The 24,002-nt window shown below is 43.4% G+C and overlaps 1 protein-coding gene across 7 annotated transcripts in view; it reads left to right on the top strand.

Annotated features, from left to right (window-relative positions):
- SH3GL3 (SH3 domain containing GRB2 like 3, endophilin A3) overlaps positions 1-18,919 on the top strand; it is a 285,361-nt gene extending 266,442 nt beyond the window's left edge. For 6 of the 7 annotated variants that reach the window (XM_027089203.1, XM_027089207.1, XM_027089206.1 and 3 more), the window contains one exon: positions 18,248-18,919. In XM_027089203.1, the coding sequence (XP_026945004.1) occupies positions 18,248-18,453 (206 nt within the window). In that variant the 3' untranslated portion in view covers positions 18,454-18,919. Of the gene's footprint in view, positions 1-7,374; positions 7,571-18,247 lie in introns of all 7 variants that reach the window. The other variant, XR_003429226.1, reaches the window with a different exon arrangement.
- Positions 18,920-24,002: the final 5,083 nt, after the last annotated feature.

Here is a 24,002-nt window from a genome sequence, read left to right as displayed (position 1 = left end):
ATCACAGGCAAAAGTTTTACCATATGTTTTTCCACACCGTAACCAGGGTCACCAGCTTTCACACCGATTATATCTGTTTCTTCTTCATCACTACCTGGCCACTGAGTCAGAGCCACTAATTTTAGCTTTTATCATGACAATACCCCACTTCTGGTACCAGTTTTTGCATGGTAGTTAGGGTAATAGTAGTTACTGTCATACAGAAACTCAAAGAGAGCAATGGTTCAAACAAGATAGAAATTAAGAATGGAAGTCCAGGGCTAGAGATTTCCTCTTAGGGAAATGAGCCAAAGGTGGTTCACATCACTTCCACTCCCATCCCACTGGGGAGAGCTTAGTCACAGGACAACAACTAGCTGCAAAGGCTGGGGGGGAGGTTAGCTGGAGAGCCACATCCTAACATTATATTACTGTGAAGAAGGAAAGAGAGGGTTTTGATGGCCAGCTTGCAGTTTCTAGCACGAACATCTACTACAAATATGTTGTGGAAGAAAATGTCTGACCCCACATAATTCATTTCTGTTAGAATGTGGTACCATGTGCAGGCGGTATGGGAACGTACATTAGGATAATCTAAGGGTTAGCAAGCTCATTTTGTACTGGGACAGGTCGTAAATATTGGTTTGGCCAAAAAGTTCGTTCGGGTTTTCTTACGAAAAACACGAACGAACTTTTTGGCCAATCCAATAGTTTATACTTCGTGGGCTATGTGGTCTCTGTTGCAACTCCCCAACTCTGTTCTGGTGTGAAAGCAGCCATAGACAATATGAAAATGGATGGGCGTGGCTGTGTTCCATTAAGACATTACTTGGCCTGAAGGCCATAGTCCGCCAACCCCTGGGGTGACTCATTGGGAAATCAACTTAGCAGTATATATCAAAATTAAGAAAAATGTTTATGTACTCTCAGTGGCTTCATTCCTGGAAATGTATCCTAAAGAAATAATTTAAGCAAAAGCATATTCCTCTATCTATTACAGTACTATATAGAGGAAGAAAAAGTTGTTAATGGGAACAGCCTAATGACCAATATTTATTTATATATATTTGTCAGTAGTAGGATAATGGTTAAGTAGGCAGTGGTATATCAAATGGGGTAGTATGCAGCTATTCAAAGTTACTAACATGGAAATTAGGTAGTAGCATAAAAATGTTTATGGTTTGATATTAAGTTGAAAAGAAAGACACAGAGTTATAAGTGTTCTGTGATTACAACTTTGTAAATCAATATCTGCATGTAGACCAGGCTAAATGGTAGGATTATAGGCAATATTTTCCTGTTTTCAAGATATTCTCTAAATTGCATTTCAGTAAGAATATTTGAATAAACAGAAATGTATTTCATAATGAGAAAATTGATGGCTTTTGAAGAATAGGTGTACTTCCTTCTTTAAAGAAAATTGTGTGCCCCATTATATTCTCTATTCTCCCTGCCCCCAGGAAGCTCAATGCCAGATGTGAAGTTCAAGCACAGCAGTCATTAAACTAGAGAATGGACTTGAGGATATCAGGAGGGGGAAGGGTGAGCTGTGACAAAACGAGAGAGAGGCATGGACATATATGCACTACCAAACGTAAAACAGATAGCTAGTGGGAAGCAGCCGCATAGCACAGGGAGATCAGCTCCGTGCTTTGTGACCGCCTGGAGGGGTGGGATAGGGAGGGTTGGAGGGAGGGAGACGCAAGAGGGAAGAGATATGGGAACATATGTATATGTATAACTGATTCACTTTGTTATAAAGCAGAAACTAACACACCATTGTAAAGCAATTATACTCCAATAAAGATGTAAAAAAAAAAAAAAAAGCAAAAACTATAAGAATAAAAAAAATAAAAAAATAAAATGACCGCAGCTAGTGCATGTGCCCTCCTCCCCTTTGTCGAGGGCGACCATGCACCCTAGTTTGCTTGGGACAGTCCCAGTGTATGTCTGTTGCTCTAGTATCATTTTTAATAGTCCCCTCCCACCTTTACTCACAGGTTCTCGCGTTTGGATGAAAATATGTTGTGTCCCTACTTTTGATGGCTTTACTTTTCTATTTCTGGTTTGTAAAACCTCTATTCTGAATACATATGTCATTGTAATCCATTTCAAAATTTCTGTTTAGAAAGAAGCTGACTATAAACAAACTAATTAAAAACTTTGAAAATGAGTCCCAACTCCAGCCCACCTCCCTCCCTGTATTATATCTGAATGAAGCAGAATCAGCAGACCCTAGGACCCCAGGACTCAATCCCTACCCCACCTTCTCTGCCCTTACAGCCTGCCTCCAAACAGGCGGGTAGTTCTTGGAGATGAGGCCTCCAGTCAAGCTTTCAAGATACCATGCTCTCATTTGCTATGAGAGAGAACTCAGTTTTCCTTTGATGAAGGTGTTTTCATCTACCTATACTAAATTTGACCTCACAGACTGGCATAAAATAAAAATGAAAAAGTATTTTAATCAAAGTAACATTTAAGGGCATAAGGACATAGCATTTGAGTACCAAAAATAAGCCAGGTATTATTATTTGATGCTTTATAGACATAACTCATTTCATACTCGTAACAATATTGCGAGGAAGTGATAAAAAATAAAGCAGTAATAAATCATAATTTAACAATATAGCAGTTACACGTATTGGGTCCTTACTAGGGGTCAGGTCATGTATTAAATACTTCAGACACATTTCTAGTACCATTATTATGCCCGTTTTACAGATGAGTAGGTGGAGGCTCAGAGAGGTTAAGTGAGATTTCCCTGAGGTCACAGAGCCTGTAAGTAGCAGAGCTGGGCACTTCACCTTAAAGATTTTTTATTTTATATCTTTAAGAAAGAATACTGGGAAATGTTAGCGCATGTTCAAGAGCGTCGGGAATGATTTCTTTCCAAGATTCTTGATCAGAGGGAATTGGGTCAGCAAGTGGTTGCAAAGGGAGTCTGTTGTATGCATCTGACTTGGAAGAAGGAAACACTGATAGGACAGTGAGTTCCTTGGCTTCCTCATCCAGACTGTGCGTGTCAGTGCTTACGTCCCCTCCTTCTTGGCCAGTAGCTCGGTCCCTAGGCAGATTAAGTTGTTAGAAGGGTGATGGTCAGTCAGAGATCACAGATGTGCCAAAGATGGCCTTTAAGAAGGCTCAGTGTCCACAACTGGATTCTCCATTGCGGCCAACTCCATGACATGCCTCTGCCTTTTCTAGGCTGCCTCTAGAAAGTTCCCTTGGTGGTAGCTTTCGTCCCCATTTCAGCATCGGGCTTCGTTGATTTGTGGGGAGAATTTGCAAATGTGCAGAGATCTTGTACTGTTTGTTTCTAAGGCACAGTTTCAGAAGAAAATGGCATTTTTATAGCCTGCATTAATGGGAAATTACCTTCCATTAGGATTCTGAATGATTTGCACATAATGTTTATAGAGCGAAGGAAAAATGTCAAGCATTTCACTAACAATTGAAAGCAAAGCTCACAGGACTCTGCCAGAAGTGAACTCCAAGAACATTTTCTTCATCATTTCTTCTTTCGAAAGAAAAAAAAGGGAGATGAAAGGACATAGATCAATTAGGCAGAATCCGTTGTGGGACTGAGATGGAATCTTTGATAATATCATTTCTAGGTACTTAGGAGAATGAATGAAGTGAGCCAGAAATGGAGAAGGGGTGGTGGTGGGAGCGTTGGAAATCACATCTTGAAATGATGGATTGCAGACAAAAATCCAAGTTTAGGCCCTGGCTAGGAGAAACCACCGCCTGTCCAAGCCCCTGAGTGTGGGGTCATGACGCCTCAGCAGCGTGTGCTGCCTCTGTGTCCCCAAAGAGAAAGGGAGGCCAAGAAAAGTCTTCGTGCTAAAATGCGTGCCTGGGTCGTTCCCAGAAAACCCTTGGTTTTGAGGAAAATAGTGTAGGAGCTTGTGACCTATGCTCAAGTATCTTCCCTACCCTGGGTAAGTTATCACTTGCTGAATTCTAAAGGTAAAGACTAGAAGACAGAGTATCTTCTACATTTTTTTAATCAACTCATTTCTTTGTGAAGGTTTTCATTTTCACTGCTGTTCTTAAAGAGGACACCACTTTATATAATCACAGCTGAGGGTTAATATGGACCAAACTGAGACGGACGTTAAGAATGTGGAAGGCTGAGATGAGTGAACAAATGTGGTTTCCAAATGTGTGCTACAGGCATTTCAGAGCGAGGCAAAATAAATCTCTCAAATGGCTTATATTAAGACATTCTAACTCCCTGTAGGTACAAAGAGACTTTTATAAATTCCTTCACACTTCTGAGGGGGCTTGGATATAATGTTTAGAGCCTAAGTCGTTCCCCTCATCGGAGTGAAATCTCTAGGATTACATGAGAAAATAAACATTTATTCAAAAGTAAAGTGTGAAGTGTGAAACTTAAAGAAGACGAGCACTCTGTAAATAGAAATAGATGTATTTTTAACCTAAATTTCCAAAGAGGAAATTAAAATTTCACACAGCAGTGACAATGATGATTGCTCAGTCAGCAGCTATTTTTCATTTTTTGTCTTCTGTCCTTTCCACTTTTTTCTTGTTTTTTTTTTCCCCCCTGCCACCAGCCCTCCCCCAATATCCATTTCTGTATATGATCGGTAGTGGTTCAGAGTCAGAGTTATAGACAAAGAGAAATAAGCAAAAAACAGGAGCCCCACGTTGGAATTCAGACTCTGGCACTCATTCGCTGTGTGACTTTGGGAAGAGTTTCTAAACATCTCTAGACTGATTTCTACTTGTCCCTAAATGAAGTGATTGGACTTAATACATTCCAAGTTTCCTTGCCAGCTGTAAATTCTGTGGCTGCAATAGTTATCTTTTCTGAGTGCTCAGCATTCGTAAAAATTTGAAAAGTGCAGATTGAACATTTTTATATTTTCTGTATTTTAAAAAATATTATTAAAAATTAAAATGTGAACTCTGATGAGTATTGTTGATCAGTAGCCATCGATGTGCGAAAGGGGAAGAGTCCTTGTTTTATTTTTCATCTCAAGGAAGCTTTAGAGAGAAAGGTTTTCTCGCTGCAGGGAATGGTTTCCTGTAACTCTTCTAAGTAGTCTGCAAAAAGAGTTTTTGAAAAGCCTGTAGGACGTAATTTCTAACTTAGTTGTAGGAATTTTAATACTTCTTGGCTGAAATGGTTATATTGTCTCAAATGCGTATTTAAAAATCTTAGTATATGTTCTACAATGGTATGCTTGGTGTTTAAGCTAAAATTTAAAATACCGTTATCTAAATAGTAAAAAAAATAGCCAGTAGAAGTCAGTTTCCAGGGATTACAAACAGGGCAGCCATGCACCACAATTCCAGAGGACTTTTCGTTTGAATCCTGGACTTGTTTGTGATACCTCCTGGGCTTGTCGAGTGGGTGTGGCCTCAGGTGCAAACCCTAATGCCAGATCATGGGAATGAGAGACGTAGGAAAGTGTAAGAAAACAGTGCCAGGCCAGTGAAAGATGTCTGACGACAGACCGCCAAGTCAGGAGCACCACAGGCAGAGGAGTCGGTAGCCACCTAGAGAACACTTGCCCTGTCCAAACAGCAGCTGCTTGTTGCCTGAGAACGTGGACCTAGGATAGCCAGCCTTTATGATTTTCCAAGAGAAGCCAGAAATCATATATTTATGTGCAATCTCCTTATTTTTAAAATCTTGTCAACTAATCCACACTGTACAAAGCAAGGAGCAGGCCAAGCAAAACACCATCTGCAAACTGATCCGCATGCCAGTGGCCAGGAAGCCACCTCTGATTAAGGCTGTCATTTGTCTTCCCTTTTTCCTTAGTTCAGAGTGGCAGAGCCAACCCACAAGCACTGGACCTGGCTGTAGTCGAGGAGTCACCTCCCAGGAAACTTTGTTAAGTAAATGGGCCGTGGCTTCTGAGAAATCTGCAAAAGTCATCTCCGTACACAAGGGAAAGCTTTGTGAGGGGGGTGGGCACAAACTTTACTAGTTCAACCCATCTCATATAACCTGTGTAAGTGGTGGAGGATTGGTATCAAGGTAAAAACAAATTACACATGCTTATTTTTATAGATTGTAATGATTAAGCTTGAGTTCCATTGACAAGTCATTTTAATAAATCACATCTCCTATGGATAAATACAGAGTTCTTATTTCTAGAAAGGTAGTTCATAGACTTTTACTAGACTTTACTTACTAGCTTATTACTTAACTGTCTTAGCTTGAGCTGCTATAATGAATACTAGACTGAGGGGCTTAAAACAACAAACATTTATTTCTCACAGTTCTGAAGTTTGGGAAGTTCAAGATCAAGGTGCCAGCAGATTCGGTGTCCGGTGAGGGCCCTCTTCCTGGTTTGCAGATGGCTGTCTTCTCGTTGTGTCTGTACACAGGGTGGCCCTAACCCCATTCATGAGGGCTCCACCCTCATGACCCTGTCACCTCCCAAAGTCCCCACCTCCAAATACCACCACTTTGGGGATTAGGACTTCAACATCTGAATATTGGGGGGACACAAGCATTCAGTCCATAGCATTGACCATAGATTAATACTTAAAATTTTCAGGTAAGGAAATCAGGGCCCAGAGGTGACCTAACCCAGAGCTAGAACCCAGGGATCTGAAGTTTTTGTCCCATATGTTCTTACCAAATGGACAAAAATAGTACTTACAGATGTTGAACAAAATGGGTTTTGTGGTATTTATCAGAGTTATATACCAGTGCTTTGTCTGGGTCAGCTCAAGGAAAAGTGTTAGCTTCAAAAAAATTTTTGCTACAAGAGCTTGAGATTTTAGATAGGAAAAAAAAATGACACCTTTTGAAGGGAACTTGAACCAGATATGCTCTTTCTAATTCAAGAGAGATGGGGTCTAATATGTTGGGCATGGTGCCTGGCCCATAGTGCACACTCGGTGTTTGAGAATGAGTGTGACCAGAAATAGACTCAAAAGTTCCAAGTTAGTGTTTTTGCCCCAACACGTTAAGAGATGAACTCTCTAGTTAGATGGTACAGGTATAGTAAGTCTCAGGGTGATTGCCGATTTTACCTGTTCTCAGGTACCTTCCTCTCTGTTCCTTAGCTGCCCCTGGGTAGCAGAAGTCATGGAAATACCTCTGCATTCCAAATTTGAGACCAGGAAGTGAGCAGAAAACAAGCTCACCCAGCCAAGATAGGTGTCACCTGTCTTGGTGACAGTGGGCTTTGGAGTCAGAGGAAGGGCCAAATTCCGGCTCTCACCTCTGGGTCAAAATTCTGTCATCAAAAGAACAGGAAGTATCACCCCAACTGCATAGGGTTATTCTAAGGATTAAATTAGATCACATAAATAAGAGGTGCTGGGCACGCGCGGTACTTGCTGCAGAGCAAGAGCCCACGACACAGCAGCTGTTAATGTTACATAATTGGTTATCTGATTTCCCAGCCTACAGCAGACTGGAAGCAGCAGATTAGAAAGGCCTTGGGGACTGCTTTCGGAAGGCCCACTGTCGGCAGGAAAAAGTGACAGGTCGCAGCCTGACTACAAGGGAGGCAAGAGAAAAACTATAAAAAGCAGGAACAAAAACTCAAAAGGCACAGCCGTCTGGGGCATTTACTAAAAGACAAAGAGCCCTCCTCAGGTCAGTAGCTTCCGTAGACTCCATACCTTGTACCCTGATAGGCACTCATGCGGACAGCAGTTGTGTGAATTTTCCTTCTCTCTCCAGCCCCTTCCCCACCCCAACCCCCAAAATAGGGGTGGGGGTTGTAGCTTGCTTTTCAGTTGGGATGCTCTGACCAAATGCTTCCAGGTAACGAAATCCACAAAGTCAGGGCCAGCAGAGAAGAGAGTACAGTGGGCTCCTTTGGTGATCTGGAAATTAGCCAAGTTCAAGTACAGCAAAAGAGCTGTGATTTTTAGTGCTATGGAGAGAAGAATGTCCCCTGCCCCACTGACCACTCCTACCTCCACCTTTATCTCCTTCAAAGTCAGGATGAGAAACACAGCCTTGGAGAACAGGCTCCCAGGTCCTGGCACATGGCAGAGAGAGAGAGGGGGAGGGAGCACAGGAGACGGCTGGGCTGCAGAAGCGCCAGCCTTATCTGATGCCACCTCCACTCTAGTGTCTCATCCACCACCTGGAGTAGACACCTGTTTTTGTTTGGTTATTATTATTATTTTTTGATTGAAGCCTGAGTTGCTCACTTTGAAGCAGCACAGAGAATAAATACCTGAAGGACATCCCTCAAGTGATGGGCAGGGCGAGCTGGGATGTGGGCAGGCCTTCCAGGATCAGAGAAGGATTTAGGTGGAGGATGCTCCTAAAGAGCATTCCTCACACATCCCCCCAAAACGTTGTCTTTATTTATAGACTATATGGATCTAATCCTGAACTGTATTGTTGTATACATCAAAAAGACACACACACACACAAAATTAAACAAGATGAAGAACTGAGTCACACTCCACACAGACATAACGTTGAGTGAAACAAACGAGACACCAGAGTGCATACTGTATGATTCCATTAACGTTAAACTCAAAAAACAGACATAACTAATGTATAGCCTTAGGAGTCAGGCTAGTGATTGCCTTTGGGGGAGTACCGATTGGAGGAAAGGACATGACTGAGCTCTAAGATGCTGCTACAGTTTTATTTCTGGATCTTGATGCTAGCTGCACCGATGTTTCAGTTTGTGAAAATTCATTAAACTCTACACTTACGATATGTGCACTTATCTGTATATATTATACCTCATTAAAAAAGATTTTAAACAATATTTTTCTCAAAAACAATAATAAATAAAGAGCATCCCAAGGCACGGGAACTCCCGGAGCCTGCCCAGCTGAGGACCCACAGGCTCTTTCTAACCTAGGTGATGGACCATCCCCTTGGCTGGGGTTGGCTCAGAAACTGAGTGGGCGTAAACTCACCAGCCAGCAATTTTCAGAGTGGCTGCATGAAGTGGCGATCAAGAACACAGACTCGACCTAGATGGAGGTCAGATATCAGCCCTGCTGCTTAATTGCTTTGAACCTAGGTTTCCCCATCCATCAAATTGGGGGAAATAATGGTACCTCATCAAAGGGTTTCTCTGAGAATTAAATCTGCTAACAGCCACTTCGAATATTGTCCTGGCACTTGGTGTTCACTGAAAAACGGAGGGTTAGTATTTCATCCCCATAGCTGACTGGGACTGCAGAATTAATTCACTGTGGGGCTATCCTACCAGAATAAAGTGTGCCCAGCAATTCTGTACACGTGAGTAGCCCTTGGCAGCAGGGACTTCGGGAAACAAAAGGCGGGGGTGGGGAAGGGCATCCAAAGAATTTTCCTGCTGTTAAAACAAGAGGGGGCCCAATATTATTAAAAACCGGTCCACATTATTGCCAAGAGGGAAGTGAAATTTCTTTTAGGGTTTCCTGACCTATTGTGTGTTGCCGATGTAGTACTGACTGACCGGCCACCTTACAATTCTTGTGGTAGGGTCTCTCTCTTTTTTTTTTCTTCCCCAAATGGGGTGGAACAGAGCTTGAATAATAAATATTTAACAGGGACACTCCCTTTTCGCTGTTAAAATAATCTTTGTTTTAGTGCCTTAACAAGGAAGACTGGGTTGGGGTTTCGGCTGCCAGGAGCTCACGTGCACAAATTCTCAGCAGTTTCAGGTGCCAACTACCAAGCACGAGAAAGCATAGAGATGGAGGTGGTGGAGCAAGACCGCAGGGGAAAGGGGAGTGGGTGTTCAACACAGATGGGGTGCTGGGTAGGACCCCTCCTTTATTACGGGAAGATCTGGGCACTCAGGCACCTCGCCCACGTTTGTGCCTAGTCCAGTTTGAAAAGGTCTCACTGAGGACATGTCACCTTTTCTGCCTGCACTTTGGGGTTCCATCCGTGGTGACACTGACTTGTCTTTTGTGGAGAGGGAAAATTCACACACCGTCACGCAAATGGGCACAAGCTTGCTTTCTTTTTAACTGAACTTGCTTACGAGCCTCCGTTTAGACTGATGGCGGAAACAACTTAATCTTTTTTCCATTTCTACTGTTGGCAAAAAAAAAAAAAAAAAAAAATTTAATCTTTTTTCCATTTCTTCTAATGGTGGAAAAAAACGTAATCTTGCCATTTCAAGGTAATGCAGTCTCTTCCAATACAAAGTGCAGACTATCCATTTATTGCTTTGTCAATTCAGGATTTAAACCTAGTCATTCGGCTGAAATTTCCTGCAAGGACTCTTGGTTTTCCTCCAAGGTTCTCTCCTACCTCCTCCTGTACCCCGAGATGTTGCCTGGGTGCAGGGGGAGTTTAGAGAACATCACAGTGGCAGGTGGGGAAGCGTGTCAGGGGGTCTTAACTGCTTCCACAGCTGAGATAACTTGTCACTCCAGGTCCAGGCCTGGGTCCGGGGCCTGACTCTCTGCCTCTGGGTTGCTGGATCTCTGCATTCGGAGCCTGTGTACCCACCCCCAGGCCATCTCTGGTCCAGCTGCTCCTGCAGCACTTCCTCACTTCCTGCCGGGACTTGACACGTGTTCACAGTTCGAGGGGAGCCAAGGGCGGCCCCCTCAGACGCCGTCTCTGTTTAATGATACCACCCACCATTTCCACTGTGCTCAGTGCCCCCAAGTCTAGAGCACTTTGGGGGCCTGCCTTCCCCCACAGTTCCAGTGGGAAGTGGGGCTAAGACCCCCCACCCAGGGTGGAATCCAGGGAGCAGTTCAGCCTTCTTCCCTGCCCTCTTCTCTCACCAGCCCTCCTCCCTGACTCCAGAAAGGGCTCCTATCTCTTCTCTGGGTGGCAGGGAACAGCCCTTCCCTCCCCACAGCTTGTAATACAAACCTCTATGCTCTGGAGTTCTTCAAGCTCTGCTTCCTTGGAAGTAGAAGTCTCTCCGCCCCAGAAGTCCCCCACCCCCACCACTTCTCAAATCTCATAAAAGCCTACCTGGCTCTGGCACGAAAGCCTGAAAGCCTTGGCGTTCAGACCATTTCACAACTGAAATGGCATTATTTTGGAATTTACCAGCTAAACGTTGATTGCTCGCGTGCAGGTTCCACCTTCTCCCTAAAGTAAGGGCAGCCATGGCTACTTGGGTTGAGGGCCCCAGACGGCAAAAACGACCCAGCGTGACAAATGCATTGGACGATATCGGAGGATATTGTCCTGCTGAGGGTGTAGTTCAGGACAGCCAGACCAAGCTCTGCTGGGTGTGGATCTGCCGGGTGCCCGCACCGTTGAGACCTGTGTTCAGTGGGTGGAGGGGACGCAGCGCAGAGGTGGGGGAGAGCCCGGTGCTCGTGTCTTATTGCCTGAGTCAGGGAACTCTTGCCGTGGGGCTTTCCACTCAGGGGTTTCAGGAGAGATGCCATGTTTTGGGTTCATTTGCTGATGGAGTGTGATGTGAGTGCTTGGTCACTTCCCAGCTCTTAGGAAATCAAAGTGGGCGGTGTGGCAATGGTCCCTCGCCTGGAATAAATGAAGTGAGAAGTGAGTGATGTGTCTTACCCCCGATCTGTTCAGTGCATGTGTGCAGGGGGTGCACACGTATGCACACATAGGTGGTGGTTGGGATAAGTGCATGCCTGCCATTAATATTTATTTTAGTCATTGTAGGTAGCTTACAAAGTAAATGGGAGGGAAAAAAAAAAAAAAATATATATATATATATATATATATACACACACACACACACACACACACAATTAGCCCTGTAAGTCAGCATGATAGCCTGTGAAATTTCTTGGCAACCCTTAGCAGTGGCATAGATCACATAGGAGGTGACATCAGGAGGGTAGGTCATGGGCTGGGGTCTGGAGCCCTGGTGTCTCTTTCTGCCTTTGCCATTAGCTCTGAGGCCAGGCTGCTGTGACCTCGTCTTCAAAAAGAGGAGGGTTCACTGAAGACCACCAGAGACCCTTCTAGCATTGACATTTTGTGTTCAGGGAAATGCTTCCCAAGACCACTATGTGCTTTGGCACCTGACTCCGTCTCTGTTAAAAACTGACAGTGGGAGAAATGATAAAAGAATACTAATCATTTTAATAGACCACATGGAAACAGTTATTCATTAATAAAATTGACTTTGACTCAGAGGCTTGAATTGCTGCAGGGTTTCAGTGCCCAGCTCCCAGCCCCCCTGCCCACCCAGAGAGGAGCTGTATTTCCAAAGGAAAATGGAAAGTTCTGCTTGGAAACGCACAATTCCCCAATGTTTTGAAATCATTGAAGGTTATTCTGTTCATATTCAAGATCATGAACTGGGCCCCCTATTTAAACCCTTCTACTTCCCAATTACCATCATTATGACAAGAGGAATATACAGACTTGGGGTGGGATGGGGGCGTCTGTCATGGAAGGAGCCATCTACATGCTAGAAACATCAGGTAGATTCTAGAGATAATAGTGCAGGGGGCCCAGATTTTAAAATGCTGACCTACCTGGAAGCACCACCTGGGAAGGAGCTTCCCACCTGCAGAGGAAGAAGAACCTCCCCCCCCTCCCCCACCGACCCGCCACCACGCTCTTCCCTTTCCCCACGAGCTCCTTGACACTCCCGGGCTCTGGTCAAAGGAAATGGAGGGAAAGAGGGCCATGAGTCTGGTGGTTCGCAACCTCCTTTGGAAATTGGAAACACCTGAGAAATTTTTTAAATGTCCCCGTTGTCTGGGTCCCATTGCCAGAGCTACTGATTTAAGTGGTCTGGGGTCAGCCTGGGCAGTGGGCCTTTTAATGTGCCGCCAGGTTGAGAACCACTGCAGCAGGAAGACAGTAGGTGAGAAACGCTCCTTATGCCAGTGGGGGGGTTGGCTCTCACTCCCACGTGGGGTGGACAGTGTGCGTGGAAGTTTAGCAGTGGGGTGGCACTGAGGGAGGACTGCCCCCAGAGAAAGGGGTGCTGCACGGTGCTCCACCTCCCGTCCCTTCCCCAGGACAAAGGGGCTTCTCATTTGACCAACCCAAATCTATCTTCTCTCTTTACTTGGATGGAAAAGACTTGGTGAGGAAGGAACACAATCTCTAGCAGAGCTTGTTTCAACTCTCAGTTGAAGTCTGGACAGGGAGAGAAATAAGAATGTTTCATAATAATAGAAAAAGGAAATAGAAATGGAAAACATAGGATGGCAGAAGTCACACGTGTGCAGATATTTCAATCATGGGAAAGGATTAAGCCCTCTTCTTAAGGCCAAAACCCGTGAAACTGGCCTGGTCTGGCTCTGGGGTGCTGCATTCCCTGCTTTGCAGACCTCACTCTGCTCGGGTGATGTAAAGAGGAACTAGTGTCTGCTATTGTGGTGTGCAGGCTTCCCTGGTCTCCTCCTGGATGGCCTGTTCCGTCCACTGGTAGTGGCCTCTGTCCATGTGGTGGCCTCACGTGGATGCAGTGTGTGGTTTTCCTGGGGTGGGGTTCAGCCTCCTTCCACCTCCATCTTGACTGGGACAATCAGGTCTCCCTCTGAACTCACCGGTGGTCCTTGCCCTCCACCCCCTCTGTGAGGGGCATCACCTCACTTGGCCAGGGCAGCCCCTCAGCTCCTGCCCATTCTCTCACCTTTGGCTCCTCTGCATGGAACCATGGGAACCACTGGGGCCACATGTCCCCTTTAGGATCTGTAGGGAACTGGACTGGGGTGACCATATGTCCTTCCCAGATACACTAAGCCACTATCATAAGCTATCCTAGAAAGCCTTCTGTCTTCAGAAATCCATAGGCCTAGATAATTAGGGGCATTTTAAAATCGAATCTTCAAGTTTAAATGTTTTAGAGAATAGAGAAAAGAGTTTAATTTACTTTATAAATGCTCTTATACCAAAACATGACCAGAATATAAAAAGGAAGTAATTTCATTTTAAAATACAGAGGTAAAAATCTAAAATAGTAACAAACCCAGTCTAGACGTAGCATAAATGTACAACACAGAAACAAGTGTGGTTTCCTCAAGGCATACAATGGTCATGCATTTAAAAATAATCTTGTAACACTAATCTTGCTATTACTCAAAAAATATGACCAGTTAAAGTCAAGATGAGGGTAACTCAATACATTGATACTAAAATTTACCTGGTTGAATGATTTTGTGGGAATAGGAAATTTTTAAATACAGGCATACCTTGTTTTCTTGCACTTTGCAGATATTGCATTCTTTACAAATTGAAGGTTTGTGGCAACCCTGTATCGAGCAAGTCTATGGACACCATTTTTCCAACAGTGTTTGCTCGCTTTGTGTTTCTGGGTTACATTTGGGTAATTTTCACAATAATTCAAACTTTTTCATTATTATTGTATTTGTTGTGGTGATGTGTGATCTTTGATGTTATTACTGTCATTGTTTTGGGGGGGACACAAATTGTGCCCATATAAGGTGATGAACTTGAAAAACATCTGTGTTCTGACCGCTCCACCAACCTGCCACTCCCCCATCTCTCTCCCTCTCCTCACCCTCCCTATTCCCCAAGACACAACAATATTGACGTTAGGCCAATTAATAACCCTACAATCGCCTCTGAGTGTTCAAGTGAAAGGAAGGGTCGCACGTCTCATTTTAAATCAAAAGCTAGAATTGCTTAAGCTTAGTGAGGAAGGCATGTCGAAAGCTAGGATAGGTGAAAATCTAGGCCTCTTGCACCAAACAGGAGCCAAGATGTGAATGCAAAGGAAAAGTTCTTGAAGGAAATTAAAAGTGCTACTCCAGTGAACACACAAATGGTAAGAAAGTGAAACAGCTTTATTGCTGATATGGAGAAAGTTTCAGTGATCTGGAGAGAAGATCAAACCAGCCACAACATTCCCTTAAGCCAAAGCCTAATCCAGAGCAAGGTCCTAACTCTTTTCAATTCTATGAAGGCTGAGGTGAGAAAGCTACAGAAGAAAAGTCTGAAGCTAGCAGAAGTTGTTCATGAGGTTTAAGGAAAGAAGCTGCCTCCGTGATGTAAAAGTGCAAGGGGAAGCAGCAAGTGCTGATGTAGAAGCTGCAGCAGGTTATCCAGAAGATCAAGCTAAGATCATTAATGAAGGTGGTTACACTAAACAACAGATCTTCAATGTAGATGAAATGGCCTTCTATTGGAAGGTGCCATCTAGGACTTTCATAGCTAGAGAGGAGAAGTCAATGCCTGGCTTCAAAGGACAGGTTAACTCTACTGGTAGGGGCTAATGCTGCTGGTGACTTTCAGTTGAAGCCAGAGCTCACTTACCATTCTGAAAATCTTAAATCCCTTCAGAATTATACTAAATCTACTCTGCCTGTGCTCTAGAAATAGAACAGCAAAGCCTGGATGACAGCACATCTGTTTACAACATGGTTGACTGAATATTTTAAGCCCACTGTTGAGACCTACTGCTCAGAATAAATGATTCCTTTCAAAATATTACTGTTCATAGACAATGCACCCAGTCACCCAAGAGCTCTAATGGAGACGTACAATGAGATCAGTGTTGTTTTCATGCCTGCTAACACAACATCCATTCTGCAGCTCAGGGATCAAGGAGTAATTTCAACTTTCAAGTCGTATTATTTAAGAATACATTTTGTAAGACTATGGCTGCCACAGATAGTGATTCCTCTGATAGATCTGGGCAAAGTAAATTGAAAACCTTCTGAGAGGGATTCAGCATTCTAGATGCCATTAAGAACATTCATGATTCATGGGAAGAGGTCAAAATATCAACATTATCAGAAGAAGTTGATTCCAACTCTCACGAATGACTTTGAGGGATTCAAGACTTCAGAGGAGGAAGTAATTGCAGATGTGGTGGAAATAACAAGAAGACTAGAATTAGAAGTGGAGCCTGAAGATGTGACTGAATTGCTGCAATCTCATGATAAAACTTTAACAGATGAGGAGTTGCTTCTTATAGATGAGCAAAGAAAGTGGTTTCTGGTTTCTTGAGATGGAATCTACTCCTGATGAAGATGCTGTGAAGGCTGTTGAAATGACAGTAAAAGATTTAGAATATTACGTAAACTTAGTTGATAAAGCAGCAGCAGAGTTTGAGAGGATTGACTCCAATTTTGACAGAAGTTCTACTGTGGGTAAAATGCTATCCAATAGCGTTGCCTGCTACAGAGAAATCACTTGTGAAAGGAAGAGTCAACTGATGCAGCAAACTTCACTGTTGTCTTATTTTAAGAAGTTGTCACAGCCTCCCAGCCTTCAGCAGCCACCACCCTGACCAGTCAGCAACCATCAGCATGGCTGACCCTCCACCAGCAAAAAGATTAGGACTCGCTGAAGGCTCAGATGATGGTTAGCATTTTTTAGCAATAAAGTATTTTTAAATTAAGGTATACACATTGTTTTTTTAGACAAAATGCTACTGCACACTCAACACAGTACAGTTTAGTGTAAACATAACTTTTATATGCACTGGGGAACCAAAAAATTGGGGTGACTTGCTTTATTGAGATGTTTGCTTTACTGCAGTGGTCTGGAACCAAACCTGCACTATCTCCAACATATGCCTGTAGAAGAGTAATAATGAGGAACTTGCTTTACTAATTACTAACCTTTACTTCAAAGCTACAATATTTAAAGTAGTGTGGTACAGTTACTGAAACGGATCAGTGGAGCAAAGTAGAAGATCCTAAAATAGATCCAAGTGCACATGATAATTAAATGTATGATATTGATAAAGATAAAAGCAGTATTTGAAATCAGTGAAGAAGAATGGGTTATTTAATAAGTCGTGTTGTGATAACTGCTTAAACATTATTAAAAGCAAATAATACCTTTACTTGCAAAAATGCAAACGGGTTGAAAGAAAACATTTTCACGTTAAAAATTAATTTAAAAAAAGTACTTGGATAAATTTAGTTGAATATTCATATATAATTGTAGAAGGGAAACCATGAATGAAAAGTTTCATCAGTTTGACTGCTTATGTTGTATAAAATTTCTGCATGTATGCCAAAACAAAACAGAAACCCCCATCCCTGCCCCATCCCCATTATACACTCCAAAAACAAAATAAAAGAAAAAAAAGAAACAGATAATAAGCTGGGAATACTGCTTGTATCAAACATGACAGATATAAGGTCAATATTTATAGTATAAAAGTGTATAATATATTAGGGGCTCCTAGTACTTTTAGGACAAAAAAATCATAGAAAAAATACATTGATAGTAAATTTTGAAAGTCTTGGAAAAATTTATGTCTATGAACAGCCAATTTCCTTCTAGACGTTTACCCTCAGGAATTAAATGTACATATTTGTAAATACACATACATTAGGATATTTTTCAAAGCGTTATCAATGAAAGCCAAGAGAAAACAAACAGGAAAATGAAAAGGAAGGAATGGAGAAGGGAAGAGAGAAAGAAAGAGGAAGGAAGGAAGAAAGAAAGGAAAGAAGGAAGGAGGGAAGGATGGGAAGAAAGGGAAGAAAGGAAGACCTTTAAATATCCTATAATAGGAGATCGGTTAAAGAAATTATGTTATACTGGTAACAGTTGACAACTGGTCAGTAATTAAATGTAACCTGGAAAGGTGTTCACAGTAATATGTATAGGAATTCTTTTATGAAAACAGCTATATGTAAATACATACACAAACAAATTCATAAAGATATCTGGAAGCTTCTATGCCATAATGTTAATTTAACATTGGTTACCTCTTCATTAGTGGTTTACAGCTAACTTTTCTCAATTTTGCATGTCTTTTCTCTCTTTTTACCATGTTTGGTTTTAGTTTTGAAATGAAAAAGCAATTATTTAAAAGATGTTATTCTGAGAACTTCTGGCTTAGTACAACAGTCCCGAGACTGCAGGCTGGTCTGTAGAGATTCTCCTCATCCCTCTCCAGTCTCACGCCCTGCCATGTTCCAGCTCCTGGTCACCAGCTCTAGGAAAATGTCCCTGACCACCCAGGCCTTTCCTGCTCTCTTCTTCTCTGAGCTATAGGTGATACAGTACCTCATCTTTGTTTTTTAAATGTTTCCCATGTGTTTTCCAGTCTCCGGAAAGAAACTATGAGCTCCCTGAGGGCAGGGGTTGGGCCTTGTAATTCTGCACCTCCCTTGGGCTCCAGGCAGAGCTGAGTAGCTGCTTCAAGGACAGGGGCTGGGCCTGAATTCTCTGGCCGGGAGAACTGATGAGAAAAGCCGTGGGCCCAGGAGGTCATCTAGGGCAGCTGGGAGAGCTGAGGAGGGCAGAGGCCACAAGTACAGCACCTGTGAGGTGGGTTGAGCCGGCCTTGTCCTGGGAAGGAAGGCAGGGGCCTGCTGTCGTGGTCTCTGCAACTCTCCACCTTTGCAATGCTCCCTGGGTGATTTGTTGTGTTAACCTGTGCTTTTTATCTCCATGTGATGTGGACAGGTTCTCACATTCCCATGGACCAGCCCTGCTGTCGTGGTCTCTATGAGTTTGAGCCAGAAAACCAAGGAGAACTAGGATTTAAAGAAGGGGATATCATTACGTTAACCAATCAGATAGATGAAAACTGGTATGAAGGAGTGCTCCATGGGGAATCTGGATTCTTCCCCATTAATTACGTGGAAGTGATTGTGCCTTTACCTCAGTAAATGTGTAACTCAAACTTTGGACGTACTTTCATAACGGAAATGAATTCACACCAGTGTCCTCTCAGTGTGGTGTTCTGTGGCATTCCTGCTCTTTGACCAGCTTAATGACTTTTGTATGTGTGTTCTCTTTATAATGTATTTTGTATCCATTTAATTTGTATAAATGATTTTCTTGTCTTAGCTACATGAAAATACCATCTTCTTTTTTTTGCTGACTGTCCTAAAAGTCATTGGTTAAATAAATGTATGTGCTCCTTGTTGCTAAAAACAAATGCACCCACTGCAGTTTTGTTAGTGAATTGCCCATGTTCCTCAAGCTGTGATGGAATGCGACACTTGAAACTAAGAACTGCTAAATATCTTGTTTCCTGACATTACTGATGGCATCCGGTCTTTTCCCTTCATGGTGTTTTAGCTGACCTGTGAATAGCCCAATAAACATGACACACTGTGTTGGTAAAAAGGCCTTGGTTATTCTTAATGTTGAATTGATTTTTAAGACAGTCGTGCACAGCTGCAAACTCCTCCTGTGCCCACTCTGACTCGGGGTCCAGCTTGTGACTTGTTTGGCCTGTGGGATCGTAGCAGTCTGGATACAAACGGAAACTTGAAATAGCACTCAGCCTTCCCACCTGTGCTCTTGCACCTGCATCTTCACCAGAAGAGCATGCCCAAGCTAGCCTACCAAAGAGAGACATGGACCAGAACTGAGTTACCCTAGCCAACCTCCAGACCTGTGGGCAAAGGTGAGGAGGCAGGGACACTAATCTACTACAGTTCTAAATATAAATAAGTACTAGATATTCTTAAATGGATCAAGTTTATTTACGTGGCTTCCTCTTCCTTGAGGATATGTTCTTCTGAGATTTCTCCATCCCTCAAACGAATGGACTCCTGACAGGCACATCTTTCAGTTCAATAGGTATTGCCAGGTGTACGTGACCCTTAGCATGGACACTGCTTAGCTTCAAGCTGGGATCCCATCCTCACTTTTGCCTACTCCTCATCTCTTGTTTTGCTGTAGAGGCAAGTGGAGTGAGTCCCAGGAGACTCACCTGGTGTCTGTCCTTATGAGATCACGCATGGCCATGTGCGTGGTCTAGGTCCCAGTGGATAACTAGGTTTTGCTGAAATCTCCCCTTGGGGGTACTGAGCAAGGCCAGCTTGAGATCTGGCCTTTGGGCAGCACCAAGGGTTGGTCTCAATGGGCTGACAAGGGACATGTGATCCTACTCAGTGTAAGTAAAAGTACAAAGAGCAGGAAGGGGGAATAAAAAGCCAAGTCTGTTCTTAACAAGAGATCAGCAAAGGAGATCAAATATTAACCTCAAGGCCAAGTCTAGAGGGCCGAAATAGGAGCATTAGAGAGATGTCAGAACATAGAATCAAGGGAGTATTCGAGGGCAAGCCCTAATGAAGTGTGTCCAGTAGAAAGGTGCATGGGGAATTATCTGCCTGGAAGAGGCCCCCAAACTCAAGCCAAGTTCCACTGACATAAAGGTTCTTCTCTGCCTCAGAGGTAAACCGTGGAGAGGGGGCTAAGAATCAAAGTGGATGTTATGGCTCCTTTAGGAAAACCTGTTCCAGTTCCTGGGATTGTCCTGGGACCAAGGGTTCTTGGGGACATTCCTTTGGACTTGGAGTAATTCAGGCTTAAAGTGTTCCTCTCAGGAGCCACTTCCATCTCCCACCCCACGAGCAGGAAGAATCGGTTATGTTCACCTCCATGGAGGTGGAAGAAAGACCACCTTCCTGGGCCAGCTGTGTCATTTGCTTTACGTGCATTTTCTAGTTTAATCTTCATTAAAAACACTAAGGCAAGTTGCAGTGTTCCTATTTGCAGGTGAAGAAATTGAGACTTAGAGAAGGCAAGTGACTTGCTGAATGAATATCACAGAGCTCAACTCTAAAGGCTGTGCTATGTCTGTACCTGTCAGATTGCTCTTTTAGCGTGTCTGCCCCACATATAACTTCTACTTTACCCACTGTGGAGGGACCCATCAGCCACCCTGAACGTTGTGACCCTATCCACTGGCCACAGTTGATTGGACCAGGGATGTGCCTCCACTGTTTCTTTTTCAGTCGTGATAACTAGAACCCATTTGCTACAAATTAGGTGGTCAGTGTCTTAGTCCAAGGCCCCACCTTTGTGAATGTCTCTGGGAATGTGGCTACCCTGGCAACTGGAAGACCTCTTATTTAGTGTACGGCACTGTAAGTCTAAGCCCCCTTGGTGCCTCCCACGGGCCAGTCCCTGATGATAACTAATGATGTTGAGCACCTTCTCATATGCTTATTGGGCATGTGTGTATCTTCTTCTGTGAAGCGTCTCTTCAAATCTTTTGACCATTTAATTTAATTTATTTATTTATATATATTTTTGGCCACACCACGCAGCATGTGGGATCTTAGTTCCCCGACCAGGGATCCAACCCGCACCCCCTGCGGTGGAAGCGTGGAGTCTTAACCGCTAGACCACCAGGGAACTCCATCTTTTGACCACTTTAAATTGCTTATTATTAACTTGTGAGAATTCTTTATATATTCTGTATATGTCTATATGTCTACATTTATACTAGTATGTTGTTCTTAGAGTATCTTAATGTTGTTTGGTCTCCGTTGTAGAACCTCTGATAAGCTATGTCGGACAACATCGTTGGACATAATTTCAGGTGGGAAATAGAATATATAGTAAACTTCAGTATTGGTGGCTACAGTGGATTGATTAATGGCCTCCAAAAAGATATGTCCCAGTCATAACCTACAGTACCTGAAAATGTGAATTTGGAAATCAGGTCTTTGCAGATGGGGTGTTAAGATGAGATCATCCTGGATTAGGGTGGGCCCTAAATCCAATGGCTGGTGCCTTTATAATAGAAAGGAGAGGAGGATTTGTCACAGAGCCAGACACAGGGCAGAAGGCCATGGGGAAAGCATGGGAAGGCTTCCGTGGGAAAAGCAGAGAGAGATTGGAGTGATGCTCCCAGAAGCCAAGGAAGAGGCGAGGAAGGATTCTCCCCTAGAGCCTTCAGGTGGAGCACGGACTTGCTGACACCTTTATTTTGGGCGTCTGGGCTCCAGAATAGTGAGAGAACTAGTTTCTGTTGCTTTAAGTCACCCAGTTGTAGTCATTTGTTACGACAGCCCTAGGAAACTAATACAGTGGTGTTCATTTAGTTATTATACAGTTTCAACTCATTTCAGAGCTTTCTAGGGGCAAAATCCACCCTGTCAATGAGGACACCCAAAAATGTAGTAGTTGGTAAGGCAGAAGTAGCCTCATGAAGATGGGAAATGTCTTCTTCCAGTTGAGCATAGGCTTAATGACTAAGCCCAAGAGATTAAGGGAAGAAATATCCAAAGAGTGCTGGGGTATGTGTGGTGGACACTTCTCCTCCACTTGGGATGCCTCCTCCAGGTAGACGCAGCTCTTTTCGTTGGACTTTCTTTCCCTCTTTACACCCTCTAGCTCATGAGCCCTGGGTCCAGGGGAACTTGATCTGACTGATGAGTTTAGAAAGAAGAACTGAGCAAATGTAGCTCAGCCCCTCCCCTCCCCTTCTCGGGAGCTGCTCATCAGTGGAGAGCACACGGAAAGCTCAGGAATAAAGGCGATGTGTGGTCTTCCTACACTTTGTTATTATTGCTCCATTGGTTCAAGATTTGGACAGAGGAGTTCCGTTTCTTGGTCCCCCTTGAACACCAGCACTTACTATACTTTTCATCTCAGTGAGGTTTATTATCCTACCATTTAATCCCATTTTAGTCTACATATATTTATTTGATCTATATGTACATACTTATAACTGTCAGTGTGAAGCCACAGGAATGGTAATAGCTGAGAGCCCACAACGAGAGGACGCGGGGCTGCCCTGCTCTCAGCTATATTCCCTCTGCCTCTTGGCTCTCCCAATGCAACTGGATGCAGCTCAGAAAATGACCGTTCTTCAAAGGCTCTTGTGACTCTTGAGATTCCAAAGATGGAGGGGTTAGTGCTCCCCAGAACCTTCACCAGAAAGGTGACACATCTTGTATACATTAAACTGATCATTCTAAAAACCAGAGTCTCTGGTTTACATAGCCAGGAGGAAGCCAGAGGAGGAGGCTAGCAAGAGGCAGCCAAGAGGGTACCACACAGGGAGATACACCTACAGAGGGACCATTCCTGTGAGGTCCCAGGCCAGACGTGGTAAAGGTGCTGCTGAGTCTCCCACAAGATACCCATGGTTTCCTTAGCTTCCTGGCAGGGTGAACGGAGGACATTCACAGTGCACAGCTCTCTTCCTTCATCACGAGGGCCATTGTCGCCAGAGCAATGGCTACTAGTGTATCTCATCAACCCGCTGAGTTTCAGTTATGGGGATAATTCCCTTCCTCCGTTTCCAGCATTCATATAGAATTTTATATAATATCCATTTAGTGATTTCAGTGGGGAATGGGTAGGATGAGTGAAACATTTGAGTTCAAATCATCTTGGATCAGAAGTCTCTACCTGACCTGACATTTCATGTCAATATCAGCGGTTTTTTTTTGAAAGGAAAAATTCTTTTCCATTTTCTTTATTGATGCCTTGCAGAACACTAGTCATTTTGTTCTCAATCTTCCTGACACCATACATGAATTTGGGGATACTTGTTTCATGGAGTTTTTTTGGTTTCTTTCTTGGTTTTTAAAAACAACAATAAAAATACACTGCTCTGGTACATATTTAATGAAATAGCATTTAGCAGTTTTCATGGGAAAGGCTGAATAAGTCCCTCTCTTGCTTTGATGGTAAACCAGAGACCCAGGCTCGGATCGAATGTCAAACTTGCCTTGGAGGATTCAGGGGTGGGTGTGTCTTTCAGGCGGAAGTTCACAATGAAAGAGCAAAGGAACAGAGCTCAGAGAACATCCTTCAGGCCGGAGCCACTGAACCATAAGAGCAAACGGTGAAGACAAAGGCAGAAATCAAGAGTGCCTCCCAGTGATTGCTCCTTCGTTTTGGTTTTTTGAGAAAAAGAAATAAACTTGTGATATTTTCACTGTTTAGGAGAAATTATAGACATACTACATGCACACTAGGGAACATTTACAAATTCCTTTCCTGATGAACAGATGTATGGATAGATGGTGAATGAGCTAGCTAGCTGCCTGTTTTCACCCACACTATCAACTTCCATGGCTTCAAGTATCAACCATGTGCTGAGGAGTCACAGATCTAAATCTCCAGCCCAGGTTGTCTTCCTGATTCTAGACCCAGAGGCATTTCCAGCTCAAAACGTTCCAGGTGAAGCCATCATCTCTGCACTGCCTCTCTCCAGCCAATATACCCCTCTTCTTCTTATGTTCCCAGTGTCCACGAATGACACTGCCATCACCCATGGCCCATGGCAGGAATTAGGGTATCAGCCTTGACTGTCTCTCCTCTCTACCCTTTAAGTCATTCACCAAGTCTTAACAATTCTACGTCTCTTACAACTGTCTCAAATCCATCTATTTTCTTCTATTTCCACTACTACTTGTACCAGGTTAGGCCATCATGAGCTCTTGCTTGGATTATTAAAAAT

This window comes from Aethalodelphis obliquidens, unplaced genomic scaffold, assembly GCF_003676395.1.
Source record: "Aethalodelphis obliquidens isolate GAN/ISIS:26980383/991018 unplaced genomic scaffold, ASM367639v1 scaffold65, whole genome shotgun sequence".
In the NCBI taxonomy this organism is placed as follows: domain Eukaryota; kingdom Metazoa; phylum Chordata; class Mammalia; order Artiodactyla; family Delphinidae; genus Aethalodelphis; species Aethalodelphis obliquidens.
Note: the sequence above shows the minus strand (reverse complement) of the source record. Positions and strands in the feature narration are given on the sequence as shown.